The sequence below is a fragment of the Danio rerio genome, chromosome 13 (assembly GCF_049306965.1).
Source record: "Danio rerio strain Tuebingen ecotype United States chromosome 13, GRCz12tu, whole genome shotgun sequence".
Classification (NCBI taxonomy): Eukaryota; Metazoa; Chordata; class Actinopteri; order Cypriniformes; family Danionidae; genus Danio; species Danio rerio.
The window spans coordinates 18,738,124-18,760,612 of NC_133188.1; the positions used below are offsets into that span (position 1 = coordinate 18,738,124).

General features: G+C 33.4%; 1 protein-coding gene across 50 annotated transcripts in view; it reads left to right on the forward strand.

Moving 5' to 3' along the window:
* kcnma1a (potassium large conductance calcium-activated channel, subfamily M, alpha member 1a) overlaps window positions 1-22,489 on the forward strand; it is a 368,370-nt gene that overhangs the window by 233,922 nt on the left and 111,959 nt on the right. For 32 of the 50 annotated variants that reach the window (XR_012388642.1, XR_012388643.1, XR_012388641.1 and 29 more), the window contains exons 6-9: window positions 2,030-2,105; window positions 4,223-4,298; window positions 4,701-4,871; window positions 10,631-10,722. Coding sequence is in view for 46 of the 50 variants with exons in the window: in XM_009307243.5 (XP_009305518.1) it covers window positions 2,030-2,105; window positions 4,223-4,298; window positions 4,701-4,871; window positions 10,631-10,722 (415 nt within the window). In the remaining 4 variants the exon portion in view is untranslated. Of the gene's footprint in view, window positions 1-2,029; window positions 2,106-4,222; window positions 4,299-4,700; window positions 4,872-10,630; window positions 10,723-10,808; window positions 10,901-22,489 lie in introns of all 50 variants that reach the window. The other 18 variants (XR_012388644.1, XM_021480639.3, XM_073919853.1 and 15 more) reach the window with 3 other exon arrangements.

Here is a 22,489-nt window from a genome sequence, read left to right on the forward strand (position 1 = left end):
AAAGTAGCCTATTCATCAAAACTGGAAATGTATATGTCATCATATTCATATATAAACAATTTTTGGATGAATTTTGAAATATATGTGGCATCTAAATATGACTTATTTGCATATCTTTGAAATCTAAACATTAACTTGTTTTTAAAATATATGAATTGGGTTTACATATTTACATTTACATTAGAAATTAGATCTGCTTACTCTGCATTAGAGTGGGCTTTGTGTCAGAAAAGCAAGTGACCTGTCAACATTTGATTTAAAAAACGGGATACACCCCCACCAACCATTACAATTATGGGGAGGAGATTAGCTTCAAATGATAGAATACATAAACAATAGTAAATTTAAATTAAAACAAAAGAATTAGCCTATTAAAATCAATTTACTGATCATATCGCTTAGGGTTAAAAGTGTTCTTTTTTTTTACTTTAATTATTCAGTGATTCCACCACGTACCACTAGAAGGATGCCTGCGTAACACTAGTGGTATGCGTACCACAGTTTGCACAGTTTGAGAACCACTGGCCAAATATCTCTGTGTTGAAAAATGTGTGCAACAATACATACATTACCAATCATGTCAATTATAATGTATTAGGACTGCACGATATATCATTTCAGCATCAATATCGCAATGTGCGCATCTGCAATAGTCACATCGCAAGATACGCAAAGTTGTGTCTGAATTGTGTATTCAATTACTGTATATATGCAACAACAAAAAAATTAATTACTTGTTGCTAGTCAAGTAGTCCACATTTCACAGCAAAAACAAGATAATTTTACTTGTTTTAAGGAAAAACTCTATTTAAACTCTTATTTAAACACTTATTTTAAAGACTAATTATTATTTCTTTTTAAGTTGGAAACAAAACTAAGATTTTTAAAATATTTTTTTTAATATTTGGACTTGGAACATGAAAAAGCAAAAAAAACAAAAACAAAAAAAAAGCAAAAACAAAAAACTCATTATTCAATTTCTGTACCTGAATACTGTTAGACTCCCCTGAAAACAATAGTGCTATTAGTGCCAAATAGAGCTGTTCAAATTATTTTTCAAAAATGTATTCATATAGCAAAATGTATTGCAGAATCGAAAAATATTGCATCATCAGATTTTTCCTATATCAAGCAGCCCTATCATGGATTATAGTGTTTCACATACTAATATTATCGACTTATCAAAGGGTTTTTATTAGAGCTGGGCAAAGATTAATTGCAATAATAAAAGTTTGTTTTGATACAATCTATGTTTGTGTATTATATATTTTTATGATGTATATGTGATACATACATAGAAACAAAACCATACAAAACCATTTCTTTACATAGATATAAAAATTTATATATAATTTATATCATATATATTTAATAACGCAATTAACGCAGTTGCAGGGTTTTTTTTTTCCTGTTGTGGTCGATGTGTGTTCAACATGCAAAGAAATATGGATAAGATGAAGGAAGCACTTCTTGAAGGCAATTTTCAGTATAAAACAATTAATGTCACATCACCAGGCTCTTCAGAGTTTTGTGCAATTTTTTGTCATTTTTAACTTTCGACTTCTGTTTTAATGGAATTTGATACCGCATGGCAAACGGAAAGAAAACCTCTGCATATATAAAGTTACTAAATATAAATAGTTTCTCAAATATATACATGCATGTGTGTGATATATATATATATATATATATATATATATATATATATATATATATATATATATACAGTACACACAGTACAAAACAAACTTTTAATTAGAAAGTAATTTATTGCGATTAACTTTTGCCCAGCACTATTGTTATTACTAAGAATTTTTTATACCAATAAAGCCCTTTCTCTTAAAGAACATCTGAAATATGTTATGTGAACAGTGTATATGTATATTAAATGAAAGATGTTGATACCAATGGTATTTTAGAGTTAGCAAGTATTTGTGCCTCTTTAAGCAGTATAATGTAGAATCCAATATGCAGTAATCTGGAAATTTCTATTTGAATTATTCTCGTCTTCTTTTCTCTTCTCTTTCAGGTCTGAGGTTTCTAAGAGCCTTGAGATTGATACAGTTCTCAGAAATTTTACAGTTTTTGAATATCTTAAAAACAAGGTAAGGCCGAAAGCATACTCACTCTCAGTTTCTAAAGCTCCACTTGGCTGGCATCCACACACACGCGGTCTCTACAGCTTTTTTTTTTTTTTTGCTTGGGTCTGTGGTTTTGAACCAGAAGTCTGCAGGGCTCGTAGCTGAGCAGAATGTTTGACTTTAATCCCGCAATGTGTGCATTTAGTGTGCTGTAGGTAAGAGAACAGGCCTGATGAATGCAGGAGTGTGAAGCAGACAGGCCTCTGATTGATTCCTCCTCCAGCAGGCTGTCACACACATGACAGATGAGCGCCTCCTGACACCTCACTGCTATTTCGTAAATATGTCAATGAATCAGAAAGGTAGTGGGGGAAAAAGCAGTCAGCACCCAACTCAGTGGTTGTAAAACTGCTGGACATTTCATTTATTTTAGCTGCCATCTTGTTTTTCTTTTTTTTTTTTTTTTTCCAATTGGAGGAAATTGCTCAGGTATATCACACCGAACTGACACAACTGTCAACACGACGTAACATTTCCACCACTCTGTTTTCTCTCATTGGCTGCTGAAGTAGGGATGCTCACATTGACGGTGATTTGTAGTGACCGGAAGTCATTCGTTTTCAGCGTGAGTGGTGATTTGAGGTGACGTGAGCGACAGAGAGTGTTGATGATGTGACAGACTTGACTTCCTATTTACACAAAACACAGTGACGTAATGGATAACCAAAGTCAAGTAGAGACTTTAGGGATGTTTGAGACTAGTTATCTTTTTTTTAAATAGTAACAATTACACTATCACATAATGTCATTAACTGCATCATACAGTACATATAGGTGTTTTAACCTGATTATTTAAAACACAGACTAATAAAAAATCCACATGTGTGTGCATACAGTTCTGAACAATATCTTAAAATCTCTACAAACATCAGACTAGGCTGTTTAGAGCTGACCCCAGACCTGTGAAATAATCCATAAAGGAATAGTACACATACACACAAAGAAGAGTCTGTTTGATACTCAATGCTGAGTGTATTCTCAGCCGTCTTATCAAAACTGGTTCAATCTACATCCAAACTGGCAACTTACAAAGGAATTAACTTTAAAAGATTTAACACATAAAATGGCAAATAACTTGAGGTCTCTATGACCTCTGGCCTGACTGGATAGGTCCTGAGGAAACAAATAATTTGACATACAGAAAAAGCAATCACACACATATTATTCCAGTTTTTCTAACACTAAACACAAAAAGGATGTGTTTCTCCATCCATGGGAAAATTCACTCCCTTCACTACATAGTTTTACAGTTAGTTTTTATTTGAAGTGTAAAAACTCCCTGTTTGCATACTTGTATCTAAAACTAGCAATTAAATTTAATAAGTCTTAAATTTAATTGGACATTTTCTGAACTGTAGCCATGAAGATATACCAATGTGAAAGTAACAGAGTTCCCTATATAGTTTACAGCTGAAATTTTTTTTAATCGTCAACAAATATGTAATTATAATTGAATTTACTTTAACATACACTACCGATCAAAACTTTGGGGTCAGTAGGACTTTAAAATAAGCTTATCCGGCTCAAGAAAGCTGCATTTATTTAATAAAAAAATATGTACAAATTGCAACATTGTAAAATGTTTTTGCACTAGAAAATAACTGTTCATATACAGTTTAGCATTTAATATAATTATTTATTTCAGTGATTTTTAATGATTTTTATAACCAACAACAATTTTTATGTACTCCAAATATACCCTTAATACAAATTGACTACATGATTCATAGATTAAGTAATCTAATCATCTAGACAGCTATCTCCCTCACACAAACTAGTTTAGACTGTCTTCAGGAGGTCTGTTAAACTTTACTAGTCGTTCTAATAATGTTCATTTAAACATGAAAAACTTGTAGCACCGATCACTAGTAGAAAGCAGCAGTGTGAACGTTCAGACATGCGCCGGTCTTCCTCTTCTTGATGATTTGCTGATAACCTGTGTGTTCACCCCAGCGAGCAACGGTGTGGCTGGAAGCGGCCCGCTCGTGTGTGTGTTGGCCTCAGTAGATGACTGACTGATCTGTACGTCAGTGTGATGCGTTTCACTTTGAGAGGTGTGATGTAACTCTCGTCTCTCACAGTAATTCCATCAAGCTGGTGAACCTGTGTTCCATCTTCATAAGCACATGGCTCACTGCTGCAGGATTCATTCATCTGGTGAGTGAAAAAACACACACACGTCCCCCCCCATTCTCTCTCTCTCTTTCTCTCCATGACCCCGGAGAAACTCACAAAGAAAGGAGTGCACGTGCAGATTCGTGGGAGGAAAAAGCACACGTCTGTCCCTTTGTGCCGTATGTGGTTTGTGTTGTAGTTCATCTAAAGGTTGGGTGTTTTTGTTGTATATCTTGTGTGTGTTGTTTTGGTTTTGTTTAGTTTTTATCAGGATGTGCCAGAGGGCATCTGTGCCACTAGATGGTAGCAGAAACTCTGATTGCCTCTAAATCCTCAGTTTGGTTCCTCTCACAACTCATCCTTGTGATTTTCTGTATGGACGTTAGATGGCTGTAGAGCATTGTGTTTGGATTTGTGTGTAACAGCCTTTTTCACTCTCCGCAGGTGGAAAACTCAGGGGATCCATGGGAAAACTTCCAAAACTCTCAACCGCTCTCATATTGGGAATGTGTGTACTTATTAATGGTCACCATGTCCACGGTGGGATATGGGGACGTCTATGCAAGAACCACTCTTGGACGCCTTTTCATGGTCTTCTTCATTCTCGGTGGTCTGGTAAAATCACTTTTCCTCTTGTTGGCACTCATGCACCCCTCCTGCACTCCCCATGCAAATGCCTCGCTCCAATTTCCATATAGTAAAAAAAATACAAATATATATGTATAATAAAAAAAACAATCCTGTGTTGTCATCTTTCCACAATCTTCACATTAGCCCAAATGCTAACTCTGTTTTTACCATATTGTATATGTCCGCTGTCTTTGTAATGTCCCTGCCGTTAAGATCCATCACCCTGTTCGACCATTGCAGCCCAGTTTAAGATGAAATGTATAAATGTGTTAAATCTTGTAGATGATGTATGACAATACCACTTATTATGTTTTATGTAGAAATGTATTTTGACGATAATGTTGTTGCTATTCTCTTAAAACAGTTTTGCGGTTTCAGGAGATCCCATCCTTCTGTCTCCCTCCCCGAATTCCAACAAACACAGTGGCAGGCAGATGGCCCATAGTCCTGCTTGAGCGACACCATAGCAACAGCAGCCACAAACACTTTTATAGCAGTCATTTTAACCAAAAATATGTTAAGCTAATTGATATTATATTAAGCTGTTTATTAAATAGTGCAGTTAATAATAAGGTAATTTACTCCACTTTAAAAAAAAAATATTAAATCATCAAAATAATAGGAGTAAGAACATCTATTTGTACTATTTAAGGTACATAAAATGATTTGATTGTTTAGAGTCTCAGTTCAGTTTAAAACTGTATTATTAAAATTTCTGTAGTCTAGTTTGTTAATAGAAAATATATAATATTATTTATTGTAATGTAGATCATTTGTTATGATGAATAGTATAAAATGCATTAATGTGTATATATAAAGGGTTCAGATGCAAAAGCCTCTAAATGCCACTTCCACCAAAAATAAGATAATGACATTAAGCAAATGCTTTAGGCAAGTTGTATGTTCAACAAATATTTTAGCTTTAAGTCATCAAAACGCAACGTCGACACATTCAAAAATAACTTTGCAAACAAACAAAAGCCTCTAAATGCCACTTGCATTTGACAGTAAAAGCTGATGTGTCACGAAAACCAATCAGAAGGTGCAAATCGAATCATATGTTTTCAATGTAATGGCACGCTGATATGCCGGCTGTTATAAGGAGACTGTTTTATCAAGCTTTTGCTTTAGATTTTAAAGTATAGAGTTTGATGTATTGGATGAGCCTGTCAGACTGTTAGTGAATGGCAAATGAAAACATATCCTACCTTACTCTATTTTTACAAAAGATACAGTTAAGATGCTGTTCTTTTACTCCACATGGATGCTATGAGGATAAACAAAAGATGAAAATGAGACAAAGACCTTGAGTATGGTGTGAATAAATGAATGACAGCTTCTAAAATGTCTGAGAGAAATCCTACACAGCCTACCTTGTGTTTTATTTGCTAAAGTAAGCTATTTAAAAAAATAAATGTGTATACAACTATACATTATTAATATTACTTCATATTACCTATAGGCCTAAGAAGCTTTTATACACAATGCAAAGATATTGATGTTCGCAATGTTTTTACACTACATTATATGAATCTAACAAGCTTAGTTTACAATGTTTACATTGTTCTACTTACATTAAATCTAAATTCCAAATATCAGAAATGACAACAGATTGTAAAGATTTAATTAATGTCAGTTTTAATGTTATTGATTAATGCACTTGACAGGTTTCATTAATTCTTTTTTCTTCTGCTTACTCCTTGGTTTACCACAGCGGAATGAACTGCCACTTGACAGATTTATATATTTAAATTTTAGGTGTTTTATGTTTGGTTTAATCATTTCTTATTGCATCTTTAGTTATGTTTCTACTAAGTACACTGTCTTAACGCAATAGGTGGATTTAGAGGTTTTTGCAAAAAAAAAAAAAAAAGCAGAAGTGGATTTAGCTGGTTTAGACGCAAAAGAAAATCTACTTTGTGAAAAACCAAAGTATTGTATAAACTGGCATTTTTGAAGAAAAAGTTACTTTATTTACTAGCTAATAACCTTATCATTATATATAAAATTAAACTTCTGAACCTAATCAGAGGACCCTGATAGAAAATGCTTATTTACTAAAAAAAAATAAAAAAATAAAAAAAAAATAAAAAGAGGTCTGATGGATTTTTAGGGTTTTGCAACTCTTCATATATTCTTTTTTCCAGACAAGGTTCAGTAGTACAAAAAGACAAAACAAAATACAAACCACACAATATACATTAAAAAAGAGAGTGATGTCAATATTTCATGAAAAATTTGACTGATAACACGCCTTAGTAAACGCAGGGTTTATTAACAACATTAAAATACTATTCTGAGAATTCTTTTGGATAGAAACTTATAGATCAAATTTCTCATCAAAGCAAAAATTATCAAACTTTTAACCTACAGAATAATTCACTTGCACTACACAATCTAATTTTTTTTTAAACATTTTTTTAAGAAGAATCCTCATACAATCATTACATGCAACCTGCAGCTTATGAAGACCCCTTTTTTTAATTATACCACAAGGGAGCTGTGTATAAAGGACTGCAATAAGTTCTAAAGAGCTTTACCTTTACCTGCTCTGAACACAAATAAAACTTTCTCACCAGCATGTTTGCTTGAGCATATAACTTTCGATGTTCCCTATACATACAATATCATTATCATCATTCATATCTTCAGTAATGACATGTCTTAAATATTTAACAATTTTACTAACATTTAAAACTTGCCCTGACAAATAAAAATCTGGACAAATCATATGTCTTTGTTATGTGGCTCTACACGTCACTCTTTTTGAATAATATTGCACATCATATCTCGCTCCATAATCTGCACAAATATTAAGCAGTTGCTGAAAGCCAGAACTACTAGTGGAAAAGATCAGCTAATGATTTATTATAGCATGACCAAGCACACATCCAGCCCTACAGTCACTAAATTCCTCAGACAACTCGTTCATGTAAACATTACAAAGAGCAAGTGAAAGGAAACCTTCGTGTCATACTACATTACAGACTTTAAATTTATCTGATACAGAATTGCCCTACTTAATCCACATACTTTGATTAGTACCAATAAGTTAAAGTTCTTAAAATACTATAAATATATTCCTCTTTGTTTTAATTTAATAAAAAGCTTTTGATGATTAACCCTATCAAAAGCTTTAGAGGCCTCAATAAACTCAAACCAACTTTAAACCCTTCAGGTTAAGGCAACTTAAACCATTTAAGGAAACCGATTGCTACAAACCTTTTGAGTAAAAAAAAAAAAAAAAACTTACTTATATAAGTACTGTGGACATACTCCATTTAAGTTGAAGTAATGAGGTATTTTATTAACTTATTACCTTACCTGAGTTCAAAACTCTTTGATGAGTAGAGATAACTTTCATTAAATTTTGAGTTAACTACACTCATTTCATTTGATAAAGTTGACTGTTGGGTTTTACAGTGTACTTATTATTATTATTATTATTATTATTATTATTTACTGTCAGTCTGAAAACAGTTATTTCAGTCAAACAACTATTAAATCATTAAATGTAAAGTCTAAAAATATATATAATTAAAAAAATCCTTTAAAATGAAGGGATATTTTGATAAATTAGCAGAATTATAGAGAATCAGGAGTATTTTTCGTACCACTTTTGTTTGCATAGGATTATGATACACTTCATTGTTATGTAAATTGCTTATGTAAAAATATCTGAATAGAATCTGAATATACTGTGTGATCCAGAATGCATTTGGTAACTAGTGAACGTATATATTTGATATCTTTATATCGTATATATCTTTTTTTTCTTTAAATATTTTTTGTGAGTATGATGTCCTTCTGAACTTCTTTCATGAAAAAAGAAAGAGTAATAGTTTATGGAAATTATTTAAATTCAAAAATAGGCATGGGACGATAACCAGCTTCAAGGTTTACCGAGGTTTACTGCGGTTTGGAAAGGTCAAGGTTTTAATACCGCAAACATTTTCTGTTATACCATTCCTTAGATATATGTAAGAGTTTTTTTAAAATGTGTTTTTATATGTTGTGAAAAAATCTGTGTTATTAAAACTAATAATGGCAGCAGAAGTCAATGATTTATTTTAATAATTTAGCCTGACATGTTTACTGTTCCAAAACATTTTAAATGTTTATCGTAATAAAATATATTGTGTTCAATTAGGTAAACAGTTGTTGTTTTTTTATACCCAGACATTTAAAAAATATTTATTTTAAAGCAGTAATCACCATACCATGGTAATATATGGTATAACATTTCTTTATTAGGTTTTACAAAAAATCAAATTCCAATACCCAAAACGTACCCCAGACAGGTTTAGGTTAAAATAAAAATGTAATAATAATTATTAAAAATAATTAAAAAATAGATAAAATATAATAAAACAAATAAAAATAATAAAATAAATCTAATCAAACAGCAATTCACATTCCACAGCTTCAGACTTCCAAAGCTTCTTCAATATTTTTATTTTTCACAAAGTTAAAAAAAAAAAAAACTTCCAGATATTACACAATTCTGAGGATTATTCCCTTATTATATTTGTGAGCTTTTTACTGTGGTATTTTTATCCAAGGTTGATGGAAATTGTATCAGCCCATGTCTATTCAAGAATCAATATATATCATCCAGTCGTTCACTGTAAAAAATGATTGGATCAATTAGTCATGACAACATAGAGTTTTAATTCATTGTAACTTGTTAACTAAGTTAATCATGTTCTAACATAATTTATACAAGTTTACACAAGCTGTTTTAAGTCAGTTTAATATAATATAGGTTTAATAGACTCATAAGGTTAATTTGATTCAACTTAAAGATTTAAGGCGACCAGTATTTGTTTTTACAGTGTAGGGCCCTGGGTGTGTGAAAGAGTCAATCTCAACCTTATAGATCTGCCTCAGGCATTCAAAAAGTCTCATGTGATGTTAATATATATGTAATGCAGGACAGATGCACTTCTCTTCTATCACTGGACACAAATATCCAGCTGTCCAGAAGTTTCCATAGCAATCTGCTATTTCTTTGTGTTTTTGAGCAGGGCTGGAAATAATCACCGCTCTGCTTTATATCAGGTGTCCAATTAATGGCTTCAGTATGGAAATGTTGTAAACCGTCAGATCTGATCAGGCAGATGTCATAATTCATCAGGGCCCAAGAGAGAGGTGAAGAACCTCATACAACTTTTCTTTTTTCGAGGAAGGTCAGGCTGACAACTTTGGGATTAAGATCCCAAGTAAAGCACAGAGTGGAGATAAAACAGAATTTTGTCAAGGCTGCCATCTTGCAAAGCGCATCCAGCTCATTTAAAGGACACTAATGAGTCTTAATGTGCTTTGCAGCTGTGGGCCATCAGGCTGGACTATTCAAATCCACTTGCCACTGCATTAGTGTTTGTTGGACAAAACATGGCATGTAGGTTTTTTTTTCTCTTGCTTTTCACAAGACAGCTTTTTGCTCTGTCAGAGAAAACAGATGGACAGCACTACAAATGCTATCTGCGGTCCAGTGGAGTGTCTCCAAAGTTGGCTTTTTGTCCATGATTCAATTTCCCCCTCAATTTAAATGAAAAATTGACTTTTTTACTGTATATCATTTAGATATGATCAGTTTTCATTTGTTTTATTTAATTTTTTTTCCAACAAAATACATGTCAATTTCTAGATCTCAGCGGTCGGGGAAAAAAAATTTCCAGACTCGTACGGGTCTCTCCGCTCTCTTTTTTAGCCTCTGCTTCTGTCTCCCATCTTCTCCTTAGGCCATGTTTGCCAGCTACGTCCCTGAAATCATAGAGTTAATAGGAAACCGCAAGAAATATGGTGGTTCCTATAGTGCGGTAAATGGCAGAAAGTAAGTATTCCAGGTGCCTCTGTGGCTTTGGTCACAGCAGAACCCCTCTTTGCATGCCCTTTTCTTTTTCTGTTCCATGCATGTAGGCCATGTTTGCTCGCTACGTGCCAGAAATTGCTGCTCTCATCCTTAATCGGAAGAAATACGGAGGGAGTTATAACTCGACACGAGGCAGAAAGTAAGTCAAAATCCAGAACAGGTGTGGTTGTGTGACTCACGCACCCCCATCTCTGATAGAGAGAAATGGGGTTAGTGAAGACAAAAAAAAAAAAAGATAGGATAAATGAATGTCACACTGTGACTGGAGACCTTGGCCATCGAAGCCACATGTCCATGCCCTTTGCTCTGTGTCCATGGCTTCTTTTCCGTAACACATCTGCTGCATTTTAATTTCATTACAGTGACTACTGTTGGTTTTCCATCCGTTACTGTATGTGCTGCCGTAGAATCAATGTTTGTTTGGCATTTGTGATAGAAGCGAATACTATGATTGATGAAAAGTCACTAGTTCGAGATTTTAAAAAAGGCAGTTTACTTAGTGTCATCATTGTCTTGTGTTTGTTTCAGTTTTGTGTTTTTTAAGTTTTGTCCATCATGCTTGATTCATCGCTAGCATGCTGTGTGTGAATGGATGTCTGTTGGCTTTTTTTTATTTTATTTTATTTTGCATGCTGCAGTGAAAAGAGCCTCTCTGGCTGTGCGTCACTGCTGGCCCTTCACCTCATCTCTGTGTGACATGACTCTGGCCCTGATCTTCAGTCAGCGCACACCCTGAATGCCTGGATGCCTCAGCTCTCGCACTGGAGCTGCTCCATTGCAATTGGCTTGCTTTTTTGCCCCGCTTGGTACTTTTATTACCATGTCCCGTTTTTTCTGTTCCTTTTCAAAGATGACCCCTGAATGTGAATGTGGATATTTTGAAACCCTCCACTCGTTTCTGGCTCAAACACGGCCTTGTCATCAGCACAGCGATTCTCCCGCATTTAAGTTCTCTCTCTAGTGCGTACACTTTTTTTCCCAACCCATTTCGCAGCGTGAAGCAGGCCCACGGTCACGTCCGGCTTTCATCATCTGAATTTGAGGGCAAATACTGAGTCGGGAGAAAGCCATTAGGAGCCCCTTTGTTTGATGCCGTTTCGCTGTCAGTGAAACAAGATTGATGAAATGTTATGTTTGGCCTCGGCCCCACGTTTGGATTCGCAGTCTGGTGTTGAGAGAAGGCCTTGTCAAAAGAGCTGAGGCTCTCTCTTTCTCTCACTTTCTCTCTGACTCCGCATGCATCTGGTTGCAATTACAGTAGGCTCCAGCTCTCTGGCTGAGCAGAAAGACGGGCACCAGGCTTCGCCTTATTGTTTAAATATGCATGGGACTGTGTGCTCGTGAACGGACACATCACGACACCTCCAAATAAATGTGTTGGGATATTTATTTCCTCTGTCAGCACATTTCCGACAGACTGGTGCAAAATGCGTACTGTTAGAGGGCAATTTTGCATAAACTCAAAAAAAAAAATAATAATAAAAAATTCAAGACCTCAAGCCTTTTTTTCTACCAGAAATAAAGTCCTTGAGTAGGTGTTTATGAATAAGAGTTGGAGGATAAATGTTATATAAATGCTGACTTTAGTCATGCTCAGTGTAGTTTTATTACTTAAAATGAATTATTAGATAATTGTCCAATTATTTCAGCCATTTTTTATTATTAATGAGTACATTTCCAGTACTGACTTAACTTCAACCAGGATGTTTTTTAGTGTGTAATTTAAGTAAAAATATACAATCACATATGATTGGATGCTTAGCTCACAGAGGTCACTACACAAGACTTAGATGATTTTTGTTGATGATTGATTTTCTGTTTTTTTTAAAGACACATTGGTGTTTTTAATTATTGGTGGTATGTGATGGACAAATACAGTCAGTATCAGAGTGACAGTGTCAAATTTTGAATTAAGGCTGCACAATATATTGTTTCAGCATCGATATTGCAGTATTCACATGGCAAGTGCAATTTCCAGGGATGATTATAGTTGATCAGGCACAATAGTTTATCCATAGTGTAGTGAAATGTATTGTTTGCATGTTTGTTTTTAAAATTGTGATTTATTACTAAGCATTTCAAGAAAGCATAAAAGCATAATAAATTATATTGTTTGAAGCTTTAGCTTAAAAAGATTGATTATATTTAATTAATAATTTGATTTAAAAAAAAAAAAACTATACAGGGATATTTTACATTTAATTATTAAAAAGTTCTGTGCCCAAGTACTATGTGAAGAAAATCATAAAAGCTTTTTTTTTTGGTCATTTTAACTAATACTTTTATGTATTTATTTATGCTTGTAATTTGGTTATTATGTATTATGCATAACATTCTTAATACACTTAAAAAAAAAACAAATATTCAAAGATAATCCCTCAAACAGGTTATTTGGGCTGAATTTAAACAAACAAATTAAGTTGTGACATTGCTAAATTTAATTTGTTTGTTTAAATTCAACACGTATAAATTGTTTGCAACAATTTTGTATTGTAATAGTATAGTAATCTACCAAAAATGATGAATTCTTTCAAAAAAAGACAAAATAAAAAAGCTTTTCAAGTCATCTTGTATTTATCGGCAAATATATTGGAGGAAAACAAAATTTTGCTATATACATGTTTTCCAATAATGTGCAGCCCTATTATGAATACACAACCATAATATGTTTTGGGGCCTCAATGAATATTGACAAAAACAAAAGTTTCATCCATTAATATGTTTATTTAATTACATTTAAAACAAAGTATCAGAAAGTATCAGTATCAAAGTATCATGTGACACAAAAGACTGAAGTATTGGCTGTTGAAAATTCAGCTTTGCAATAAAGGGAATTTTTTAAAATATAAAATATATTCAATATTTTATCATATAAATAATAATAATAGTAATATTTTTATTTATAGTTTGAGCTTTTTATTTAAACATTCATTCATTTTACACTCAAATTCATTTTAGTTTCTTGGTTTAAATATATATTTATTATTAAAAATTTTAGCAGACATTCACTTGTATATACACTTTTTTATATATAAACATAAAACTTACATTTTAACAATAAGACATTTTATTCATAAGAATAAAAATTAAACAAAAAAATAAACATGCATTCCCCAACCAATCGTCTGCTATTGCTATCCAATAGGAAAAATGGGTACTAAAGGCATAGTTAACATATCAATCACAAGTTTGTAGAAAGGAATTAAAAGTAGAACTTTTTTTTTTTTTTCAAATAACAAAACCTTGTCTATTAAGGTGTACCAAATTTTTTTTTCAGATGTAATGTACCCGTTAACTCTGTCAGCCATAATTTAAATATTCTTTTTACTTCCAAAACAAAAGGAAATTGTTTTTTGGCAGAGATGAACCCAAATGAAACAAACTGTTGTTGTACTTGTGTAAGTCTCAAAAATTAGTCGGACACTCCAAATATAATTAATTTAGGATCTGGTTCTATTGGAACGTCTAATCTATTTGAAAAAAACTTGAAATATTTTATTCCAGAAACTCTGTAATTTGGGACACATAACAAAGGATTGAGCCAAACTGACATTTGTCACACAATGGCGACACCTTTGGAAATATTTTATTCATTTTACACTTGGAATGATGAAGCACTTTAAACTGAATGAGACAATGTCCTGCATTAATGAAATATCTGTGAACCTGTTTAAGACTTTGATACCAAATTTCACTTTAAATTTTTACTGCAAGATTTTGTTCCTAAACAGTTCATTTTAACTTCAACATTTTACAAGTTTGCTGTATTTTGAGGCAATGCATAAGGCTTGATGAGCATAAGAGAGCTTATAAGCTCTCATTAAAACATTAAACAATCTAGCTAAAACCACACTTTGAATTATGTTTATTTATACTAAAGAATCCTTTAAACAGCACATGACTTTTGTTAAAACCAAACTGTGATTTTGACAACCATCTTTAATGAGTGATTCTGCTATTTGTCAGCTATGAAGTAGTTTGGCCTAAATCTTTCTGCTTAGAGGTTAGTGGATCTTCAGACATGTTCCTTCATTTGTCTTGAGCCCTGACGCTAAGGTCATGATGTGCAGAGGCTAGCAATAGTTTGCGTAATCTCCACTTTTAAATTCACTGCAGTGCATAGCCAGGTTTTTAATGTCAGCGTGTGTTCAGCATAGCCTTTAACCATCAGAACAGGAACACAGATCTGGATCTATGACTGTAATATAGAGCAGCATTCTGTTGGATCAGCCCAGGGTCTCTGTGGTTTCCATTAGAGCACGGCTGAAACTGACATAAACCCTGACTAAACTCTGAGCTCATGCGCCGCCTCTGAGATTCACTCCGCAATCCAAGCCACACTGAGAACGAGAACGTTGGCATGGAGCGAGAGTTGAAAAGAGGGTGAATGGCATATAGAAATGCCGTTACTGATATGGTTTTCACAATGGATTAAAATGAGTGAGATCAATGGAAGTTCAGTCATCTGGTTCTCTGACTTCTGCTTAGGTGTGTATGGAGAACTATTCGTGCATAGCTGACAGTCTGATCTATAGTCTGTGATGCTGGACAGCTTACTGCATTGAACGTTGTCTTGCTGAGATATAACAGATTCTTTTGCACAGATAACTTCCAGATCCTCCCACCGAAAGAAAAAAAAAAAGTAGAAAAGAAAGAAAGAAAGAAAAGAAAGAAAGAAAGAAAGAAAGAGAGAAAGAGAACAAAACACACAGATCCCAGCATCAAATTAACATAAATGATATAGTCACAATCAATGAACAATATTTCATTATTTACTTACTATCAAGATACCCGAGTACTGTGTGAGGTAACCCAATGGAAGTGTAACAAAATAATATGGTTAGCTATTTGGTATTATTCATAACTTCTGACAGTGGAAACAAAAATTTTCGTTTGGTGAAAATGTGTTATTATATGACAAAAGTAGATAACACTCATTTTTTTCCATGTTAATGCTAATTATATTTATGCTATCTTGTTGTTCCTTATTTAGCTGTGGCAAAAATTTGTTTCTGAAATCGATTTAAAAATCAAAACAAGAACACTGAAGCAATGGGTTCTGTGCACAGCAATGTTTTTTTCAGCAACAATAATCATTAATTCATTCAGTCATTTTCTTATCGGATTAGTCCCTTTATTAATCTGGGGTCACCACAGTAGAATGAACCACCAACTAATCCAGCATATGTTTTACACAGCGGCTGCCCTTCCAGCTGCAACTTATCTCTGGCAAGCATCCATACACACTCATTCACACCCATACACTACAGGCAATTTAGCCTACCCAATTCACCTGGAGCGCATGTCTTGGACTGTGGGGGAAACCGCAGCATCCGGAGGAAACCCACACAAATGCAGGGAGAACATGCAAACTCCACACAGAAACGCCAGCTGACCCAGCCGAGGCTCGAACCAGTGACCTTCTAGCTGTGAGGCGACGGCACTACCTACTGCGTCACTGCGTCGCCTCCAGTGATAACATCTGGTGAAAGATTTATGTGACTATTCATAAAATGAAATGAAAGTAAAGCAGTATTACAAGCAGTATTAGTATCAGCAGGCTATGCAGAAACCATTAAAAACACTGGGGTGAAATAAATTTCCATATTTTAAAGACAAGGCATGGAAAAATGGAATTTAATGCAGTGCTTCTTGTACAGGGTGATGCTTATATTATATCATATATCTTACAGGCAGTGAAGATCACAGATTTTTAATTAAATCAGATCTTACACATGGTGATTTAGTAGTGGCATGACTGAAAATTAAGTGGTTGGCTGAAAATGAAAAGCCAGTGTGCATTAATCACTTTGCTGATAAGAGAATAGTGTGATGTGACAAAAGCAGCAGAGCTTTTATTATGCCACAGTCGACCACTTCTGTTTTGTTCTGGTCATGCTCTTGTGAGGAAGAAACAGCTCTGTTTTATTATCCTGAATACATTTTAAGGTTGTGTTATAATGCTGTTTGTGGAGTCTAATAAACTGCACAACATATTAAAGTTTCTTGGTATTTCCGTTTTCTGTAAACCATACTGGAAATTAGAAATGGCATCATTTAAGTGTATTAGTCAGCAATACATTAAACACTGCTCTAATTGTTTTCAGATAAAAAAAAAAAATTACAGGTTGTTTAACATTTAAGCGAATCACACCAGTGTTTTTAGTGAGCTGTTTACGTAAATCTTGTATGACATAAGAATCAACTTACATGAGCCAAACTCACAAGCACTCCTTTTTGTCGGCATTTGAGTGTTATTTTGAGTGTAATTAGCCTAGAAGCTCATAATTGATTTAAGAGAGAATAATAATGCAGTTTGAAAATTTCAAATCAATTTTTATTTTTATCAGTGCAGAATCACATTCATAAACAGCTCTAATGTTAATTTTTTTTTTTGTGATTTTAAAGATAAAAAAGTTACACTTGTTTACATTAAATCAAAATGTTAATTAAATTAAAAATGAAACCAAAATGAATATTAATAGAAATATACCAACATAATAAAAAACTGCAACCCCACATTTGTAAAAATTTATACCAATGTTCTTTTTTAAAATATATACTGTATTAGTTTATAAAGATAAAATTGACTGACAACACATTTGTGAACTAGAGCCTTTTAATACTACAAGAGTCTTTTTAAATGATCTATTCAGTTAAGTTCTTAAGTATGTTATTCATAAAGTTATTTATTTATGGTTTATTTAACAATTACCATAAACATGGAAAAAAGAGTTACCTGCTTTTATATGATAACACATTTCCACAAAACGACAGTACACAGTTATTATAGTTTCCACTGTCAGAAGATATAAATGGTCCCAAATAGCTAACCATATTGTTTTGTTAACCTTTTATTGGGTTAGCTCACACCGTACTCTGATACCTTAATGGGTATCCGAATAAATACGTACATACTACAAGAGCCACCATTTTTAAAAATATGTATACAATAATGTCAGCACACAGAAATGAGCCATGGTCAATGTAGGATGTGCAGACATTTTTATGTATCATCGGTAAAGGAAGGGTGCAAAGAGAGCTCTATTGCATGGTGAGAAATGGAAAGGTTGTGCAGCACGTTTCTAAAAGGATGGCCACAGAGGAGTTCCGGTACACATCAGAGCTGTTTCGAATACTTTTTTTGTTTGTTCTTTTCTGGCATACCCTATGTCTGTCAAGTAACGTTGATCAAGTAAAGGGCACTGTTAACAGTGGAAACATAAGTTAGGTTTATCCTGGATCATACTGTACCAGTTTGCACTGAACAGTGCTGCTCATTGGAAATGAGGCTTAACTTGTTGTTTTTTAAAGAAAACTTGAATTGCGAAATAGGTATAATTTTAACAGAAATCCCATGGTTATTTCAAAGAAGATGATTGAAAAATAAAATATTGATAGCTGTAGAACAGATAAAAATTCATAACTGTAGAACAGTATAGCTGCTCCACATTAAATATCTGCATTGCCATGTGATTCAGTAGAAACCCAATTTGAAAACCACATAAATCCTATTATTAATTTTATTGGTTTAAACTGAGATGCAGTATGAAGTCAGTTGTGCCCATCGCAAAACATGTTGAATGTTGAGATGAGATGGTTGAGATGAGATGGTTCTATGGACATGTGTAGGCATGGCCTTTTCTGATCTCACATTGACAGCCTAACTTTGCACAATTTGAATGATTTAAATCCGCATTTCTACTGTGATACCTGCAAATATATTACAAACATTCTGGGTTTGAGTAAGAATCAAGACTAATTTAGACCTCATTAGGAACTAAGTTTACTTCAGCAACAGGTCCTGTAGTGTTTATGAATAAGGTCAGGCATTAGGAGGAGATTAACTGGTATTTTGTGGCACATATTTGACCACATTAATTGTGAATCTGCTTTCCAAGACCTAGAAATGTGGTAAAATGTAAACAGGTGCCCCAATAATCCCCCATTTACACCAACGTTGTCCAGTTATGATTTGATAAGAATAAGAACGGCTTCTTAATTATCAACATTGTGAACAATAGGCTTTTTGATATCGTTGTGGTTGTTTTTGTCGTTCATCAATTCATAGTCGTTCACGAATTTGTATTTTTATATCTTTAAAATAAACAATAATATCCTTAATATCTGGCTAAGATACCACCAATGACAACTGTTACTGCTAATTTGGGTACATTTACGTTCTTGGCGAACGTTAATTAATCGATGCTATCCCTTGTTCAGAAATAAATAAACAATAGATTTATAAAAAATATACATATCTCAATACCATATGTAAACAAGGCCTCGGAAACAAACCTCACAATTACACAAATACGCCATTTACACTTTAATGAGCTTACAGTTGTTTGCCATTAACCTTCTCGTTTTTTTTCCCCTAATGTTCCATATCTGGTAGTTATTGAGTGATAACCAATCATTCAGCATATACTGGAAAATTGCTGTCAGATATGACATAATGGAGTGTTTCTGAATAATTACAGTCTTTTTAAGACATGTTACTTGCTAAAGAGTTGGCAAATTAAATTCATTATTGTTCCCCTGCATCAAGTTGTTTATCGTAATGATGATGGAGCCCCATATGGACTACACATGTGGTCCATCTCAAGCTCTGCTTTCACGTTTTGAAAAGAAGGGCAGGCCTGCACCGCTTTCATCCGTTGATGCTCTCCTCAGTATTTATGAAAACGCTGCTCGTTATAAACGTCTGTGGTGAGTGCGGAAACAGACTTTTCGTTCGGCTCTGAAATGGTTGCTCAGTTTAAGGATTAGAGCAGTATCAGTGGTTTCGCTGCTGAGGCTGATGTTCGAGCTTGTTGTTTTTAAGTTCTTCTATTTTTTGGTTATAATTTCCTTTTTTTCTTTTGATGGTTTGTTTTTTGGCATGTTTTCACGGTGCATGCTGGGTAATTTCCCTTCTGCATTTGCTTGCTCAGTTTGTGCATTTTTATTTCACCTTATTGTGTGTAACATTTTGTGTAACCCAAGTGTTCTCTTCACTGTGTGTTGTTCACAGTGTGGTGTTGTTAGTGTGTGTATTTTTCCGTTGGAGACATCTTCAGTGTTTAGATTTTAAGTTGTTTTTTACCAAAAATTATTTAAGTATTTTTATATTTCAAATGTGTTGTTTTTCTTGTTAAATGCTCTGATGTTCGTTTCAATTTACGTCTAAATATTATTATTTAGTCTGTGATTTCAATTTTAATTGTTATTTGTGAAGCCAGGGTCTAAAACTAACATGTTGAGACACCTGCCGGTGGTCAGGGGTTTGAGAAACTGGACTCTGTAATATCCTAATTTTTATTATTACTTGAATTACTGTTATTATACATCAATTAGCAGTAAGATTGTTAAAACTATGCAAAAACCTTTTGTTGATGGCAATTTATAAATCATTCTACATTTATTGGACAGCTACTGAGTAACATCATTAAAAATGCTAACCAGTGCAGATTTGTATTCACTGTTGGCACTTAATGTGTTAATTTTAGGCCCAGAGTGCGGCTATACAGTCAAAAAATGAAATAAATCAATAAAAGATGAGGATAAACATTTTAATAAAAATGCAAATACAGTAGATCATCTAGAAAAAAACAAGCTTTTCCATAACTGGAAACTTTTAAGTCCACAAGTACTTTAAGCAAAATATTTTTAATTACATGAAAAATATTAACCTGATTTAAACTGGTCAAATTATATACAGATATAAATTTAGCAAAACATTTGTACCTTTTAAACAATTTACAAAGCTGAATATTAAGTGAACTGTAAAACACAAGTTAAGGTAACTCAAACCGTTTGAGGAAACCTATTGCAACAAACCATTTAAGTTTAAAAGCTAATCTTAATGAGTACTGTGAACTTAATCCATTTGAGTAAACGAAGCAATTTGAGCAAAGTAAATCCCGACAAATGAAGAGAAGTCAAACCAACTGAGTACTATAAAACCCAATATGTTAATACCACTCAAACTGTTTTAAGAAACCGATTGCTACAAAACATTTGAATTAAATGAACTAATCTATATGAGTACTGTGAACTTACTCCATTTAAGTCGAAGTAATAAGGTATTTAATTAATTCATTACCTTTAACACTAAGTTTAAAACTCTTTTCAAATGAGTAGAATTAACTTTGAGTCAATTTTAAGTTAACGATTTTATTTGATAAAGTTGACTGTTGGGTTTTACAGTGTGACCGTTACTTTAATCAGTGTCTTTCAAACAATTGTTCTGCCTAATATTTCTTTTAAACATGACACTTTTAATTCCTGATTATTCTAATAATGGAAACATCATAATTAAAATTTAGTAAGTACGTATTACTGAGTGCACTTCAGGCCCGTAGCCAGGGGTGGTTGGTGTGGTGCGAAAGACCCACCCCTCACTGATATAAGGTCTACATGCGCTGATTTGTCTTATTTTAACTGCTATGCCATCATAAATAGTGAAAATAACCTGTCAAAGAAGGATTCCAATGAATAAAAACAATTATTTTTCATGAGTCCAACATCCAGCAGGGAAAGAAAACACAATATGATGAACGTGAAGTCATCGTTCACTACAAGTAGGCCATTCTTTTTATTCTGAATCTTGGACCTCATTCTTGAAAGAAAAAATTACCAATTAAAAAATGTGAAGCACTAAAAGCATACCATAATAATGTTAATTTTAATACTAATTGGGCTATTTTTGTTATCCATGAACTTTTAATGTTCTTTTTTTTTTTTTTTTTAACAAAACCTTTTTTTTTTTATTAAAAACTCGAACTTTGGCTCGCTTTCTTCTAATAATATGTAAAGTAATAAATATGTATTTATTAATAAGTTTTTTTTTTTCAGATTTCTCTATTTTATATATTTATCAAATGTTTTTGGTACCTCAAATGACCCATTTCTACTGAGTGGTACATTACGGTACGGGTCACCTTTATCAGGCTGGTATTTCTACTGCCAAAAGGGTACCAGTGGTACTCTTTTGTTGGGCATGGTGTACGATGGAATGTTTCAGTCGAAGTTATTCTCGCTCGAGGAAATGTCAAAGTAAAGCTGTATGGGTCGTTCACATATCATATGAGAAGCACTTCTCATAAAGCAGATGCTTTATACACATAAATACTTGTGTATAAATGTTCATTACTAACCTTTCTATGAACAGGATTTGATTATAACTGCAGATGGGGCCCCCAGAGTTAATATTATTACCCTCCCACATGTAACCTCTTGTAAAAAAGTAATTCCGTCATTCCGAGTTCATAATAGTCCACAAGGTGATGATAACAGTTAAACATAGCAGTTTGTTCATCTTTTAGATTGCTGAAAAAAATAATTTGCTCCTTAGTTTTTTTCAGGCTCCTCCTTTGTTTTTTTCATAGTTTTTTTCCTAGCAACACTCTCATTTGTCCTCTTCTGAAAGCATTGAATGTCAGAAGCACTTCAATAGTTACGCGCACGTTATTATCATCAGCTCAAAGGGTTCATTATTTTTAAATATAAATGCCAGGTGAGCTCTCGAGACAAAGTGAAACCACTCATGCTTTAGACGACCTTGTAAACAACTACAGGGCACAGGGTAGATTCTGCTCTTCTAATTGGCTTTGTGGCTGTTCATCAAGATGATGAAAAAAATTGTTTAAGCTCAGGTCAACCATGGCTCATTACTATATGTATACATTATTACGGTGTAATGTTTTAATTTTTGTAATGTATCTCTGTAAATCAATAGCACTAA